Source organism: Prunus avium, chromosome 5, assembly GCF_965620075.1.
Source record: "Prunus avium chromosome 5, drPruAviu1.hap1.1, whole genome shotgun sequence".
NCBI classification, from domain to species: Eukaryota; Viridiplantae; Streptophyta; class Magnoliopsida; order Rosales; family Rosaceae; genus Prunus; species Prunus avium.
The window spans coordinates 23,817,789-23,832,593 of NC_142288.1; the positions used below are offsets into that span (position 1 = coordinate 23,817,789).

General features: G+C 36.7%; 3 protein-coding genes across 3 annotated transcripts; 1 reads left to right on the top strand and 2 right to left on the bottom strand.

Annotated features, from left to right (window-relative positions):
* The first annotated feature begins 4,247 nt into the window (after nucleotides 1-4,247).
* On the top strand, nucleotides 4,248-6,429 carry LOC110758859 (dof zinc finger protein DOF4.6-like). The gene is made up of 2 exons (XM_021960789.2): nucleotides 4,248-4,477; nucleotides 4,944-6,429. The coding sequence occupies exons 1-2, from the start codon at nucleotides 4,454-4,456 to the stop codon at nucleotides 5,868-5,870; spliced, it is 951 nt and encodes a 316-aa protein (XP_021816481.1). The 5' UTR covers nucleotides 4,248-4,453; the 3' UTR covers nucleotides 5,871-6,429.
* A 2,080-nt stretch (nucleotides 6,430-8,509) lies between these two features.
* LOC110758958 (uncharacterized) lies at nucleotides 8,510-11,100 on the bottom strand. The gene is made up of 3 exons (XM_021960940.2): nucleotides 10,656-11,100; nucleotides 9,389-9,537; nucleotides 8,510-8,788 (listed from the first exon to the last, which is right to left on the bottom strand). Exons 1-3 carry the CDS (start codon nucleotides 10,830-10,832, stop codon nucleotides 8,650-8,652), a joined length of 465 nt encoding a protein of 154 aa, XP_021816632.1. The 5' UTR covers nucleotides 10,833-11,100; the 3' UTR covers nucleotides 8,510-8,649.
* Nucleotides 11,101-11,596: 496 nt separating this feature from the next.
* LOC110758968 (BTB/POZ domain-containing protein At3g05675) lies at nucleotides 11,597-14,065 on the bottom strand. Its single transcript, XM_021960951.2, has 2 exons — nucleotides 13,726-14,065; nucleotides 11,597-13,102 (listed from the first exon to the last, which is right to left on the bottom strand). Exon 2 carries the CDS (start codon nucleotides 13,038-13,040, stop codon nucleotides 11,745-11,747), a length of 1,296 nt encoding a protein of 431 aa, XP_021816643.1. The 5' UTR covers nucleotides 13,041-13,102; nucleotides 13,726-14,065; the 3' UTR covers nucleotides 11,597-11,744.
* Nucleotides 14,066-14,805: the final 740 nt, after the last annotated feature.

Consider the following 14,805-nt stretch of genomic DNA (forward strand, 5'->3'; position numbering starts at 1 on the left):
ATAGGGAATGGCCTGCCCTCCCTCGTGCTTTTAAGCCCCACGTTCGCTTAGCTAATTGTTGAATCCCATATGTACCAAAATTTGGGCATGTGTTGATGTTGCACTAACTCCACACCACCCTGTCGTGCTTCAACAATGTGTTCACTACCTAAGTTCTTTTGCAATTACCTTGATTATTCCATTAATTAAAATAAGAAATCACATCTATAGATAGTCAATCACTCGTTGGAACAATGATAAATTAGGTTAAAAACGTCATATCCAGTTAGTAGGACAATGTGAGTTTTATGTTCTTTTTATTCATCAATCAATCAATCAATGCAAACGCTTAAATTGCAGGGTTTAGTTCTTGAATTTAGGCTAAAGGCATGCATTGCCGATCAATAGGCTAATGCAAATTTATGTTAATTTCATTCGGTTGATCAATCAATATAAACATAAACATAAACGCTTAAGTTTTAGGACTCAATTTTCTCGAATTTTGAATAGCCTAAGGTAAATCCGTACGCTAGTAACTCATAGCCTAAGGTAAATTACATACATTCCAACTTAAAATCCATGCTATGTATCTCACCCACCTATATGGATAGGTAGGTATAATTGAATAGAAGTTGGAAAATATATCCCATTTTAAAGATGTTATTAGAGAATAACTTAACGCATATCTATGTTGATGAAGCACAAAGATGGAAGATCGTGTAAATTCAACTGAGATTTAGTGGGTCCAGAACAAAATCTTGCAAAGCTAGTAAGCTACTATGAATATGAAAGGAGGCCTGGCCAAATCGGACGGTTGGAATCATCCTACGACTTCAAATTGATCAAAACATATTCACTTTGACCATGTATTAATAATATTATATGTATATATGGAGTGAGAGGAGGTTTTGAAAGTGATGTGTAAATGTCTTGTGTTGTGTATGACAAAGTCGTCGTCCAAGTTGCTCTTAAAATCCTTTTTGCTGACGTGTGGCGCACTATCAACATGCGGTCCACGTCAACCTGGGGACCCACTCACGTGACATCATCCTCATCATCCTAGGTTAGGCGTATGGCGGGTTGGGTTGGGACGAATTTTCTGATCTTTTGATCAGATGGACGGCTCTTATTCAATCTGCGATTGGGATTCTTTTCTTCCTTGGTAGGGTTTTGGAGATGATGGATGGGCATGCGCATGTATGGCGTGGGTCCCACCCCACAACGCTCCACCACCGCCCAAAATTTTTAGACGAGATTTTCAATGGCTGGCTAATGCCTCTTGTGCTTTTGGCTTCAACATCACCGCTCACGTGGCAGCATGCCAAGGATTTGTTGTTGTTGTTTTTGTTTTTTTTTTTTCTGGGGTGTGGGGCCCGCCTTTTGAAGATGCCCCCACATCTGACGGCTTCTATTCGCCGCCGATTTTGCTACGGTACTGATATGGTACAGTAGCTTGTAGTCTACTGCAACTCTATACAGTAATAGCCACGTATAATTGTAGAGGAAAAAGTGTAGCTTACTGCACTTAAAAATTAAAGTTTAATCTAGTTATTAATGGAAATGTTTATATATATATATAAAATAAATAAATAAATAGTTCTCAAAGTTGTTCAAACAAAAAAGGTCCCTTGTTACCTAACACTTTCAGAAGTGATGAAAATGTCTTTAGACTTCAAATGGTAAGGGGACAACCATGTAAGTACAAATGATATTTTTCATACAATTTACGGATAATTTGTTGACAGAGTAGGACAAATTGCCATTACTTTTGAGGTTTAGACTTTAATTTACTAAGTTAATTAAGTTATTTTTTCAACGCATTAATCAAACCAATGCGTGTTCCCCATGTGTCTATATTAAGAGCTTATAGAATTAAATAAAAACAAATAAAACACTATCACATTAATTGGTCTTTAGTATTTGAGAAATTCCTTACTTCGGTAGGTGACGTATTAATAAAACCAATAGGTATTTTCCACGTGTCGATGTTAAGAGCCTATAGAACTATATTAAAAAGAAATTAAATACTAATTAATGTCTTTAGTATTTGAGAAATTCTTTAGTTTAGCAGGTGAACTATGTCATATGTCCGACCACACACCAACAAGAAACTCATGCATTATAAGATGGGACGTATGAAGCGTAAATACAAAGAAGTCTTCTTATTTATGTGTGCGGTTAAATTTAGATGCGTGACGCGATTCACCTGAAAAATTAAGGAATTTCTACTTAGCACTGCTCAAAGGGATTTTAAGTAGAATTAGGTGGGGGCCATTGTGGAAATATGATTAGGTATTCTAATAATGTCATACCAGATGTGTTCAGGAAGAAAAGAAATATATATCACATGGTCCTACATGATTGATGAATGGAGAGGCAGAGAGGGTCCCATTATCATCAATCAAGGCCATGATGACAAGGAGGAGGCCAGCCAATCAGGGCCGTTCAAGTTCAATCATTCAGCTTCAATTCAAGTTAGATGTCAGTGGCTCAGTGCATCGTCCACGTGTCGCTCGTTTACTTAACCAACCCAGACCCTTCGGAATCTTAAGTGACAAGGGAAACAACTGCTGAGTCTGCTATGCATAATAATGCATGTGCAGGGTTAAGGGAATGTTTGGTACTTCGGTTTGGTTTTGAGTTTCGAAAATGCTTTTTTTTTTTTTTTTGGCTTTTGGATTTAGCATGATTTGATAGAACTAATTTCTGGCCAATTGATGTGCTAAAATATGGTTATCATCATCATCATCATCCTTCACTTTTCTTTTTGCATTAAACTATGAGATCGCGAATGATCTGCAACATAATATAATAAATATATACGCTTTGAATGCAAGAGATTATTTTGTAATCGTTTATTTTCAAATGATAATGATTTATGATCAGTGCTATTCTGAGTTCTATGTCGTGAAAAGATTTTGTAGACGTACGTGTGTGTGTCATACTTTGGACTGATTCACTTCAGCCAGAGAGAATGAAGTAGTCTATTTCACTCCAACATTAATACTTATTTTTACTTTTTAGAATTCAACAACTGTCTGTCGTTGATGACATTTACTTAGTACATGCGCGTTGCTAAACTGCTTAGCCCAGTCAGAAACTCATCCTAGTTCCTAAGACTTTGAACGAAATGAATTGGCAGCAACGCAACGCAACGCGTAGTGCTCTGGTTAATAGTTAAATGCAACAACAAATTCGTCTTCTAATACTCAAAATTGAAGTGGTTGAAAGTAGGGATTTCATTGAATGGTTCTTTAATTCAAGTGTACATACATCTCCTGCATTGATGTCAAATAGTAGAAACAGGAGTATGATGTTAGAGAGTCATTTTTGGAAAGAGATGGGGTTTTGTCAAGTCGGCAGTCAGGAGAATAAGTAAAACCTCTAAACCAGTAGTTATGTAGTCAAGTCGCTTTTCATACCTACATTTTCTGCATAATGCCATCAAATTTGGCATCAAATTTATGACAAATACATCAGAGAAGGCTTTTATTATGACTGTGAAACCATTTTACATAAAGTTGTAAAAAAATTCAAACAAGCAATTCAAAAGTTAAGTAAAGACAGTGTAAACCTGGTGTCTATATAAAGAAAAAGTCTTTGACATGATTAAATTTGTCACTGAGCTACTTGATTCTAGCTACTTAACCATCTGCTATGAGCCCATGTGGCAAGTAGCACTAGCAACAGGGCTTTGCCATATTCATTCATGCCATGGAATGAATGCTGAGTCATTTTGGATGCTTCATGCATAAAAGGTTTTTACATTATGATATTGAAATTATTGGAGTCTGCTGGTTGTCTCTCAGGTAAAGTGATGTGTGTGCTCAATAGCTAGCTTTAGGTAGTATCAGCAAACCCAAATCAACTTGAACATGTATGTGACATCTAGCTTGCCCATTTTCTGAACAATGCATGCTAACAAACATTGTTTATCTTTTAACAGAAAAAGCAGCTTACAAATAAGAAGAACTGGGGTTAAGATGATTGAATGAAATGAGAGAAATCTGACTTGGCCTTATTATTATTTTTTTCTGGTCAGAAAAGAGAAAAGCCACCACCAAGAGATGTATATACATATCTGTACAGTACATCCAAAGCTACCCAGCCACAAGGCACAAAGTTTCATTTTAAATTGTGCAAGACCATCATATTAAATTACTAAATTTGCAGACAAATATTCCTTCTCGGATGTCTAGAATAAAATACTTAAAAATGAAAAGAATATTACTACTATTATAAAATTACAAAGCAACCTCTCTCTCTCTCTCTCTCTCACTCATACACCCAACACATAAAGCAAGGGCCATACATACACAGAACGTCCACACACAAACCCTCTCAAAAACATTCTTTCTTTTTTGTTTTCCAGCTTTTGTAACCAGTTTCAAGAAAAGTGAATTTTCTCTCTTTTTGAGGAAAACAGTTTTCTTCTTGCTTGCTAGCTCCTCTTGTACTCCAGTTTGTTGCAGCCATGGATACAGCTCAGTGGCCACAGGTATATAGATATAGATTTTCATTTTTCATCATCAACCCTTTTTTCTTCTTCTCTCTTTCCATGAAAAATTTAGACAAGAAGCTTATTTATTGTATGGGATCTTTTTGTTCTTTAAATGAATGGCCCTTTTGGGTTCTCCTTTGTAAAGATGATGGTGTGATCAGTGCAAGTCCCCACTCAGTTGGATTTAGTTTTTATCAGTTCTTCAACATGGTGTTTCACTTTACCTTTTGTTTAGGTGATAAAGGAAAAAGACCCCAATTTTCTTTTGTTTTTGTTTCTCTCCTTTTTCTTCTGTTGCCTGTTACAATTTTGAAAAAGTGTAAAGCAGCTGCTCTCTTGTTTTGTTTTGCTTGTCCTTCTGCTCCATCTTCTTTGTATTTACAGTATTCTCCAGTGGTACTGGGTGATTATTTATTTTCTTTTGTTTGATCTGAAATCCTTTCCCTTTCTTGGCTTTTTAAAGGGAATTGTGGTGAAACCAATAGAAGAGATAGTGACAAATACATGCCCTAAGCCTGCAGCAGCAGCAGCAGCCAATAATTTAGAGAGGAAGGCAAGACCTCAGAAAGAACAAGCCCTAAACTGTCCAAGGTGCAACTCAACCAACACCAAATTCTGTTACTACAACAACTACAGCCTCACACAGCCCAGGTACTTCTGCAAGACTTGTAGAAGGTACTGGACTGAAGGTGGGTCCCTCAGAAACATCCCAGTTGGGGGGGGTTCAAGGAAGAACAAGAGATCATCATCTTCTTCAGCAGCCGCTAATTCTTCTACAACAACATCTTCTACTTCTTCAGCATCCAAGAGGCTTCCTGATCTGATACAACCCCAAAACCCAAAGATTAATCAAGGCCAAGATCTAAACCTGACTTTTCCAGCCACTAATCAAGATTTCAGGAATATTATCTCTGACCATTTGGTTCATCATCATCAACAACATCATCAATTGCCCAACAACAACAACAACATGGAAAACAGCAACAAGCAGAACCACATTAATATTTCTGCTTCTTCCCCATCTTCTACCACCACCACCACAACATCTCACCTCTCAGCTTTGGAGCTTCTCACTGGATTGACTTCAAGGGGTTTGAATTCCTTCATGCCTATGCCAGTACCAGACCCCAACAACAACAACAACACTGTATATAGCACCACATCAGGGTACCCTATGCAGGATTTCAAGCCAACACTTAATTTTTCCCTGGATGGGCTTGGAAGTGGATATGGGAGTCTGCAAGGTGTTCAAGAGAGCAGTGGGAGGCTTTTGTTCCCATTTGAAGATTTGAAGCAAGTTTCAAGCACTGGAGGAGGGATTGAGCAGAACAAGGAGCATGGAGACTCAACTGGGTATTGGACAGGAATGTTAGGAGGAGGATCATGGTAATTAAAATAAGAAGATGAAAAGGAAAAAAAATCATGGGGTCTTTTTCTTTTTTCTTCTTCTTTAATTCTGATTTGAAACTCATTGTTAATCTCTCATGGTGGGTGACTTGTTTGGATTTCTTCATAACTAACAGAATAGGATACATGGGTTTTCTTTTAATTATCACCTTGCCTTCTCTTTGTTCTTTTTGGCTTGGAATTATCTTTAGTCTTTGAAGTAGTACATGGTGGATTATTTTTGAAGCTTGTTATTTTAGATTGGCTTCAAAAATGGGTGACTTATTGTGAGGATAGAAGCTATGGTATCAAGACCAGCCCAGATTTTTTTAGGGTAGGAAAGAGTAGAAGAGGCATGCACTGTATGAATGTGCCCTTGATTTCATGTAATGTCTTCTCTCACTACTAGAAAGCAAAGGGCAGCCCACTCCCAATGTAATGTGTGTGATCCTTGGTTGGCTTGGTACAATAAATAATTATGTACAATGTGCAACTTAATTTGTAAGGATATATATATATATATATATATATCATGATTGATGAAATATTTGAGACTTGATTAATTAATTAAAGCTAATTAAGCTTATTTAATGTGGAGTTGCAGTGGATGCTTTGCATCTGCTATATCTTATGTTCTTTTAGCAGGATTTTAGTTTAAGGTCTTATTCAGAGCACATAGATTCTTCCAGCCATTACACAAAGATCTGTCCATGAAGAAGCAGCAAGTGGGAGAAGAAAAGAAAAGCTAGCTAGAGATATATATGCAGAGGAGCCAGGTAAGAAACCTCTGATTCTTCCACATGACTTGGTAATAAAGTACTCTTCAAAAAAGCAGCTTCCCATGTTCAAATTAGAACCACTGAAACCTGCCTCTCAAACCAAAAGCTCACCTACTGACTATATCCAAACAGTCTTCATTTCCAGGAATGATCATTGCTTCCATGCCACCCCTCTTTTTTTTTTTTTTTTTGTCCGAGTGAAAGATTGAGAAAGATCTGACAAACCCTTCTTTCTTTGGTCTTGGTTGGGACCCACAAACATTCCCCTTGGCAAGTGTGCTAAAGGAAGAATAATACACCCCACTAAGTTGATCCATCTAGATCTAGACTCTCTTTTTTTTTTTCTTTTTTTAATATATTTATTTTGTGTTTTGGTTCCTTGCTGTAAGCCACTTGAGTAATGCATAATAATAACCTAGCAAATTGTTAGATGTACACTATCATGGAGGTCTTTTTCCAGCCAAATTTTAACGGTTTATTTTATAACTTGTTCGAATTCAACTTAGCTTTCTCCAAGGGCTGTTTGGGAAAATCCCACAATATCAGATCACTTTGGTCGTCCTCCAAGTTGAAAATGACAATGACCGAGAATGAAACCTAGCTTCTAAAAAATCTATTGCCCATTCAACCTATTTATAGAAAGGAAAAAAGAAAAAAGAAAAACCTGTTTTTGTTTTTTTGAAAGAAAAAAAAAAGGTAGAGAAAAAGATGAAAACTGGATCTGAATAATTGTTGCGGGATGTGTTTGTTGTGTTGTCTTTTGGCTTCTTCTTCTTGTATTTTTGTGCTTAGGTTTTTTTCAACAAACAAAAGGTGACATGAAATTATCGCAGACCTTTCTTCTGTTAAAAGTTAAACCCACAAGAAAGTATCCTTTGTTTTCGGCAATGCGTGAAATTTCTGCCTGCCCTATAGATTCATCTTTTTCTTCATGCCAAATCTAATAGGAAACCTATAATCCCATAATCTCATAGGCTAATGTAGCCCGTCAGGTCAAAGAGAATTATCACCACGTCGCTATATAGCACTTTTCAAGGAATTCAAAATTTCAACCTCATTAAGGAGAGAAGCTTAATTATAATAACGCGTGACTGACTTGAGAGACATAGAGGAATAGTGCATATACCCGTTTCATGTAAATTATCCTTAGTTTTCGGCATTGCGTGAATTTCAATGGGGGAGAAAATGAAAATTTGTTATTATTCGAAAAGTGGCAAGACAATATGTCCACATATTTTTTTTCTAAAGTCAAGATGTCTAACATCACGTACTGGTACAATAAAATGAACCGTTATGCGCAAAGAGAAGGCAAAAAATTGGGAGATTTTAAGATGAAATTTAGGTTTTCGGTCCAATAAGAGTTCATTTGAACCATTAATGTTCATGGCCACATTTTTCCTTTGAATATGAAATCCCAAATTCAAATTCTCTTTCGAAATGTAGCGAAACAAGTTAGAAGGACCCTCTGGGATGGGACTTGGGCTTAGAAGTTATAATGGAAAAGACAACAGTCATTGGTACCTAATTGTATGGAAAAATAGTACACAATAGTCCGGAAATTTCAATTCAATGATCCCATTTTGGCCCAAACCAATTGAGTGGGTCAACCCAATAGCACCATACAGAGTGGCGGAGAACAGAACCAAGATGGAGACAGGTCGAGTTTCCATCTTCATTATGACCACAGTAAAAATACACCATAAAATTTTGCGAGAATCTAAATCATGGGGCAATAAAAGGGGAATTTCTTCCATCTGGAAATAAATAACGAGGAATGAGCACTGAAATTCAGCAAAAATAGCTCTTACAAAGAGAAATCAAATGCAGACGTTTTGCCAGTCATCTGGTATGTAACAGAGCAGGAGGGGGTAAAAATTTCACTTCATTCAAAAAAATAATACATTGTTTCCATTTTCAACATTTCAACAGGGATTTTAGCGTTGCGTTCAAAGGCCAATATGATAAAGACCAAGAAAACTATAGTCAAACTTGATCTTTTAGAGATCAGTTATCAGCATTGATACCAAATATACGAACCTTGTGCATGTTTGGGAACTTTGCAACTACCAACACAAAAACTGCTAGGGTGTTAAAGATGAGATTTGGATTTTGATAGTCTGTTGTGTGAGAGGCTATCAAGTACCTGCCAAGGAAGGATGACGGGTAAGAAAAAGAGATTGAGGTAAGGAATTCAGTACAGCAGCAGCACATGTCCAACAAAAAGCTAATTATATTCCGTCAATGTCTTACTGGAAGACTTATACACAAGATCAAAATAAGTCTAACCAGCAAAAATTTGACCCGAGTATAACAGCAATGTTGAAGCAAACTCAATGGTTGACCACATAAAGAAGTGCTCACCTAAGGGGCTTAAATTGAAGGACAAGTGAGGAACAATGTATTTAAGGGCAGCATTCACTTAGATGAACTATTGATTTCAGGAGTTGCGTGGAGTCCAGCAATTACATACATTGTCACTCAATTAAGTCCCTTAGGTGACGACTTCTAGTAAAGTTACTTATATTTCACTAGGTAGCATAAGGGGTCCACCTACGCACTCCCCCACTGTTGTGGAGGATTGAAAATCACAGTTACATGGTTGCTATTTGCATTCTGACAAAGGGTAGGAGATAGAATTACGGGAGTACAAATGATGGTCCCCTTAATGAATGCATTTCATGTTTTGATTCTCAATATCCAATCTCAATCTGGAAGGCTTATAAAGCAAACTTAAAGTACTTACAGCACAACAGGCACGACAGTCAGAAATTTTCTGTTTCGCGTGAGTTGGTTGCCATTGTCTATCTGCTCCCACCAAGTAAGCGCATTGTAGATACCCTGATCATCTGCAAATGGCGTTCCCTTCTTCCAGTGAAAAAAGTGATAAGTAACCTGAAAGAAAACGTAAAGACAATGAGAAAAAAATGACAATAAGTAACTAAAAGTGTCATCAATAAGACTACCAAGACATCAAGTCTACTATATGTGTCATAAAGTGGACAAAGAATATTAGAGAACCGATCAATCTCCAGAAAGACATCAACATTTTACCTTTCGCAAGAAAACACATAACAGGACACTTAATACATAAAATCAGCACCAGCTAAATAGACAAGAGCTTTAATTTCAACTCAATTTAAGGGTCATTAGAACCACATAAGGCCCTCATCTACCAATACGAAGTGTGCTATTCCAATAACCATGGGAAGCAAACTGTCTATCCATATTCCTCAACAAAAATCGAATAATCCATTTTCCACAATGATTCGAAAAATTTGGGCTTTAGAATCCACAAATTGATCCTTGCCAAACTAAATCTAACTTTCCTGATATTAAATAACTGAAACTGTGTCTAAAATTACATGATTAGTCCATACAACGAAGTCATAAAGTATTTTATATTTATTTCATTCTTCTTCCCTACATATGGAATCCAGTTCTTTTGGAGTAATAATTAATGGTTCTTTATAAGTTTGCCCCATCTCCACTACAAAACTGAATATGAAAGTTTCTTCTCATCCAGTTCCTTGCAAATTAAGGTGACTAGGAAGTACTATACATGTACTTACTGAAGAATATCCGGAATCAATAAATTCTTTTAACTCTCACCTAATCCATTAGAAATTTGTACATCTAGGATTGTGGTTTGATATTAGAGATGAAGTTATTACCACCCTACTAGAGGATTGAAAATCTTGCTCAGCTTTGTGTGGGATTAAGCAGGATGAGTAGGACCAAACTACGCAATTTGATCCAAATTTAAAAAAATTTAAAACAGGATTACATATGGTGGTTGATTCTGCTAATGAGTTTTCCATCATCCACATCAAACCCTAATGATTCAGATTCAAAATTTCCAGCTAACTAGGAAACCTAATCCTCCAAATCAAACAAAAAATTTCCATATCCAGCACAACAATCATATATAACAGGAAACTAAGCAAATTAAGCTTCATCCATAAATAAGCAAATGAAAAAACAAAGACTGAAGAAAATAAGAGAGAGAGTACGAGGAAGTGGCAGAGGTGAACGATGGTCCAGGCCATGCCAGGCGAGCAAGAGAAGAGGCAGAGGACGACGAGCCACGAGAAGAAGACCGTGAGAATGTAGGTGGTCCAAACCCCAGGGTACGTGAACCATTCTGTGTTCCGATTCAGATCCGTCGTTCGAACCGCCGTCACATACATTTTCCGATTTCTCTTTTTCTTTTTTCGAATAAATTTTTTTTTTGGATGAAACGAAATTGATCAGAGACTATGAGATGAAGATTAAGATCAACGACGATGATGATGGGAGTGATAATGAGGAGGAGGAGAAGCTCATCATCACCGAAGAGAATCTCAGAAACGACCCGATTTGTGATTTTCGCGAAGTTGCCTTGCAGGAGAGATTGAGGTTCGGAGATTTTGGGTTGGCGTGTTTTTTCTTTTTTCCTTTTTTCTTTTTTATTAGGAAATTATAAAATTATAAAATCGGAGCGAATGAATATGATTGATGAATATGTACGGTCGGTGATGAAGTTGGTGCGAAAGGGACCCATGGACCCCTCCACTCAATTGTCATGCATTTTCTTACCCCACCCAAAAATATGCTGACCCCACCTAGAATTAAAATGAAATATCCTTTTTTTTCTTTTGGATCAGAATTCAGAACAACAAATTTTAATTTTTATAAAATATATTATAAAGAAAGTGCAGCCGTTTTTAAAAATATCCTCCTCTTTTTTGTTTTTTATGAGTTTTGAAAATATCCTTGAAAGAATTTACTTTTTATTTTATTCCTTTAAACCATTGAAAAGTGAGAGAGGAAAAAAAACCCAAATAAGTATAAAATAAACATGTGGAAATAAAATCAATTTATAATTAACCACAAATGGGAAATAGGTACATAATATTACTTGTGATATCTTCATAAAAAACCAAAAAAAAAAGGAAAAAAATAGAACTTGTAATGCTTGGGAACTGCATGGAAATAAAGCTCAATTCTTTGAAAGGAGCTTAATTCTGTCAAATTACATGAATAACATCATGACCAATGTTCTTCCTATTTAATCCGAATAATTTTACAACATATAAGAAGAAGTGAGCAAGCAAAAACTTTCAGAGGCTAACAGTGGCATTGCCAGCCCCATCCAAGCCCTCCACTAATCTTCTCTTTGCAGACTTTGTTCTGAAACACCAGACCTCAAAAGCCTCACTCAAGTCGGGATACCGAACCTGCTCGGCTCCCATCCAGTCTGCCAGAATGTCTGCTTGATCGTTCGATGGCAATGCCAGTACCAAGGTCACCATGGCCCCTTCTATGCTCTGGCACAAGTCTTCACTCATCTTGTATGGAAAACCTGTCCCCTCACTGCCCTTTGAATCCAGAAGGGGCTTCATCTTCCTTATGTATGGAAGCCATGTCTTTAGTAATGTCAACCGGATTGGAGTTGGAAGAATCACATTGCCATAGCCAACTGCTTCCAGGACTTTAGCAGTAATTTCTATGAGCTTTATTTTCAAACCCCACATAAAAGAATCAAGTTTATTATTCTCAACTACCCCTAAAACATTACTGGAGCTTTCAGCCCAGTTGGCGACAAAATCCTTCATTAAATCCATCTTCCCAAGTATGTTACACATCCATTCAAGATCAGATAAGCTGTGCAATATTTTCTCCTCTGCTCTCTCGGACACAAGGTCAGGCTCCAAAAGCAGGGAAGACAATTCCTTTTCAAATGATGAATATATCTGGGATAGGCCCATTCTCAACACTGATTTTACTTCCTCATCGGCTATGATCAACGGTGCATCCTCGTCTTCTCCTAACATGAATTCAACTTGTTCTTGAGCAGACGTTTTAAGCTCGTTGCCAAATGGAGGACATGGTCCAGCAATGGATGTGGCGATGCGAACTGCTGAGACAAAAACATCTTTGGTGGCAGCTAAATCAACAGGTTGGATCCTAGCTAATATGGGCATAGCTATTGGACCCACTTTGGAAACTGCTTTTAGGATAAGTTCCTCTTCTTTGTCCTCCCAAGGAACAGCCTCCAAGTACTGGATGCAGCAGCATGCAATCTCTTCACACTGGAAAACAACGGCTAACTGAAGAATACCAACGGCAGATTTCACAGAGTCGAATGAGTCCAAAATTGAGTCTGTTGGAAGATAGAGAAGCCTCAACAGGTTGACATGGTGATCATAGTTAACCTCTGAGCAATAAATATCAATGCAATTATTAGAGCCTGGATGAGAAAGCCTATTGGCAAAGTACTTGCTCTTATTTATGAGAACAGAGGAATGGCTGAAGAACCGTTTCGGTATCCCTTCTCTATTCTTCAAGCATATAACAATGTCACTAGTATTCTTATCACCAAATCTACAAGGCTTGGTCTGTAAAGCTGTGTCCATGTGCGCCAACAAGGTTCATGCTTTGAACAATTGAAAGAGCAAACTTTCAAAGTGGTTTTCAACTGAAAATCAAGATTTGGAATAGATAGTCAATCCATAGAAATTCTAAATGACAGGAAAAGATATTAATAATTGGCAAACTTGGAACTGTTTGAACAAGAATATTATCTATGAAACATCAACAAAATGTATCGAGATCGAAAATTCGCAAAGTGAATTTGCAGTCACAACAGCTGATCCATATATATTAACTAGCCTATGTGCATTGAATTATCTACATCACCAATTGACCACAATCAAACCCACCAGCAAGAAAGAAGATTATTGCAACTACAAAATAAACCTCAATTAAACAAACAACCCAGGGTCATCTCAACAAAGCTCACAGAAAATTTACTTAAGCTAAACCATTCATTCAAAGCAATTAACTAATCACTGATTGGATACTATAAGCTTGTAATGATAATAGAGACCTAGAGACAAATTGAGAGCTGAACCCCAAAAATGTTTCCAATAAAAAAGGAACAATTCTTGAATATAGAAAAAGATGACAAATTGATAAAAACCCATTTGGAACATAATATTCAGAGTTCCAATTTTTACTGTTGTCCTGAAATAAAGATTTATTTTTTGTTATTTTTCAAATTGGGAATTCTGAAAAACAAAACAAAAACAAACAACTCACCCCTAATTTTATCAACCCCAGCAATGGGTTCAAGCTTTTAACTGCAGAAAAACGGATCTTCAGTGATTCTGTGAATAGCCGAATCTGAATTTTGCGGCAATTTAGAAGGTTAAAAGAGCGCAGAGGAAGCCCTCCATTTTAGATTTCTTACAAGCTCTGAATTTGAGTTGAGCTTCGGCTGGGACAGCTGAGAAACAAGCTTTGGGTTGAAGGCCAAAAGTATTAAATGACCAAAATGGCCTTCCGTTTGATTTTAATTAGGACGGTGTTCTGCACAACAACACAAGGCACCCAGAGCAAATTAATACATATTCCAAAGGGCAATTGTTTGCAAGAAAACATAGGACACAATTTGGTTCATTACCCTAAAATGGGTGCAAATGATTGGTAGAGACAGGGGAGTTAAAGGAATCTGATTAAGCAGCAACTTTGGCAATTTGCATACCCACTTGCTCCTCGCTATTCTATTCTATATTTAGCTTTCTTTTTAATTAAGTGACTCATTTTTCAGGGCTCATTTTCAAGCACTTCTCTCAAATTCTAGCATTGTGTGCACCATTTAAAAAAAAATTATACTAGAGATATTAAGAGGGAGAATCGAACAGAGAACTTCGGGTGTGAGTATAAATGCCCTTAATTATTTGAACTATGAGTCTCTTGTCTAACATTGCACATCAGTACAAAAGTGAAAAAGAAAAAAATACGATGAATAAATTTTTAGATTTTGATATAATCATTGGATTATTATATGTATTTACATACAAACTTTTAATTGCTTAAGTATTTGAGGGCGAATGATTTTATTTTCTGGAAAATGACAATCTGTATACTAATATATAAACCAGAAATATGCTTAACAAAAGGAACAAGTTTATGCCCCAAAACAAAAGCATGCTCAAAAGGAAGAAAATGTGGTCGAAAGTGACTATGTTAGCCATTGATCTACCAAACCTTTCAATTGCAAATTGTTAACCAAACTATTAAGTTCTTAATTTTGTGTGTCCTTTGATTTCCACTCTTCATAACAAACCGTGTTCTTAACACTAAAATAAAGTTAATTAAAAGTTTCGGACACGCATG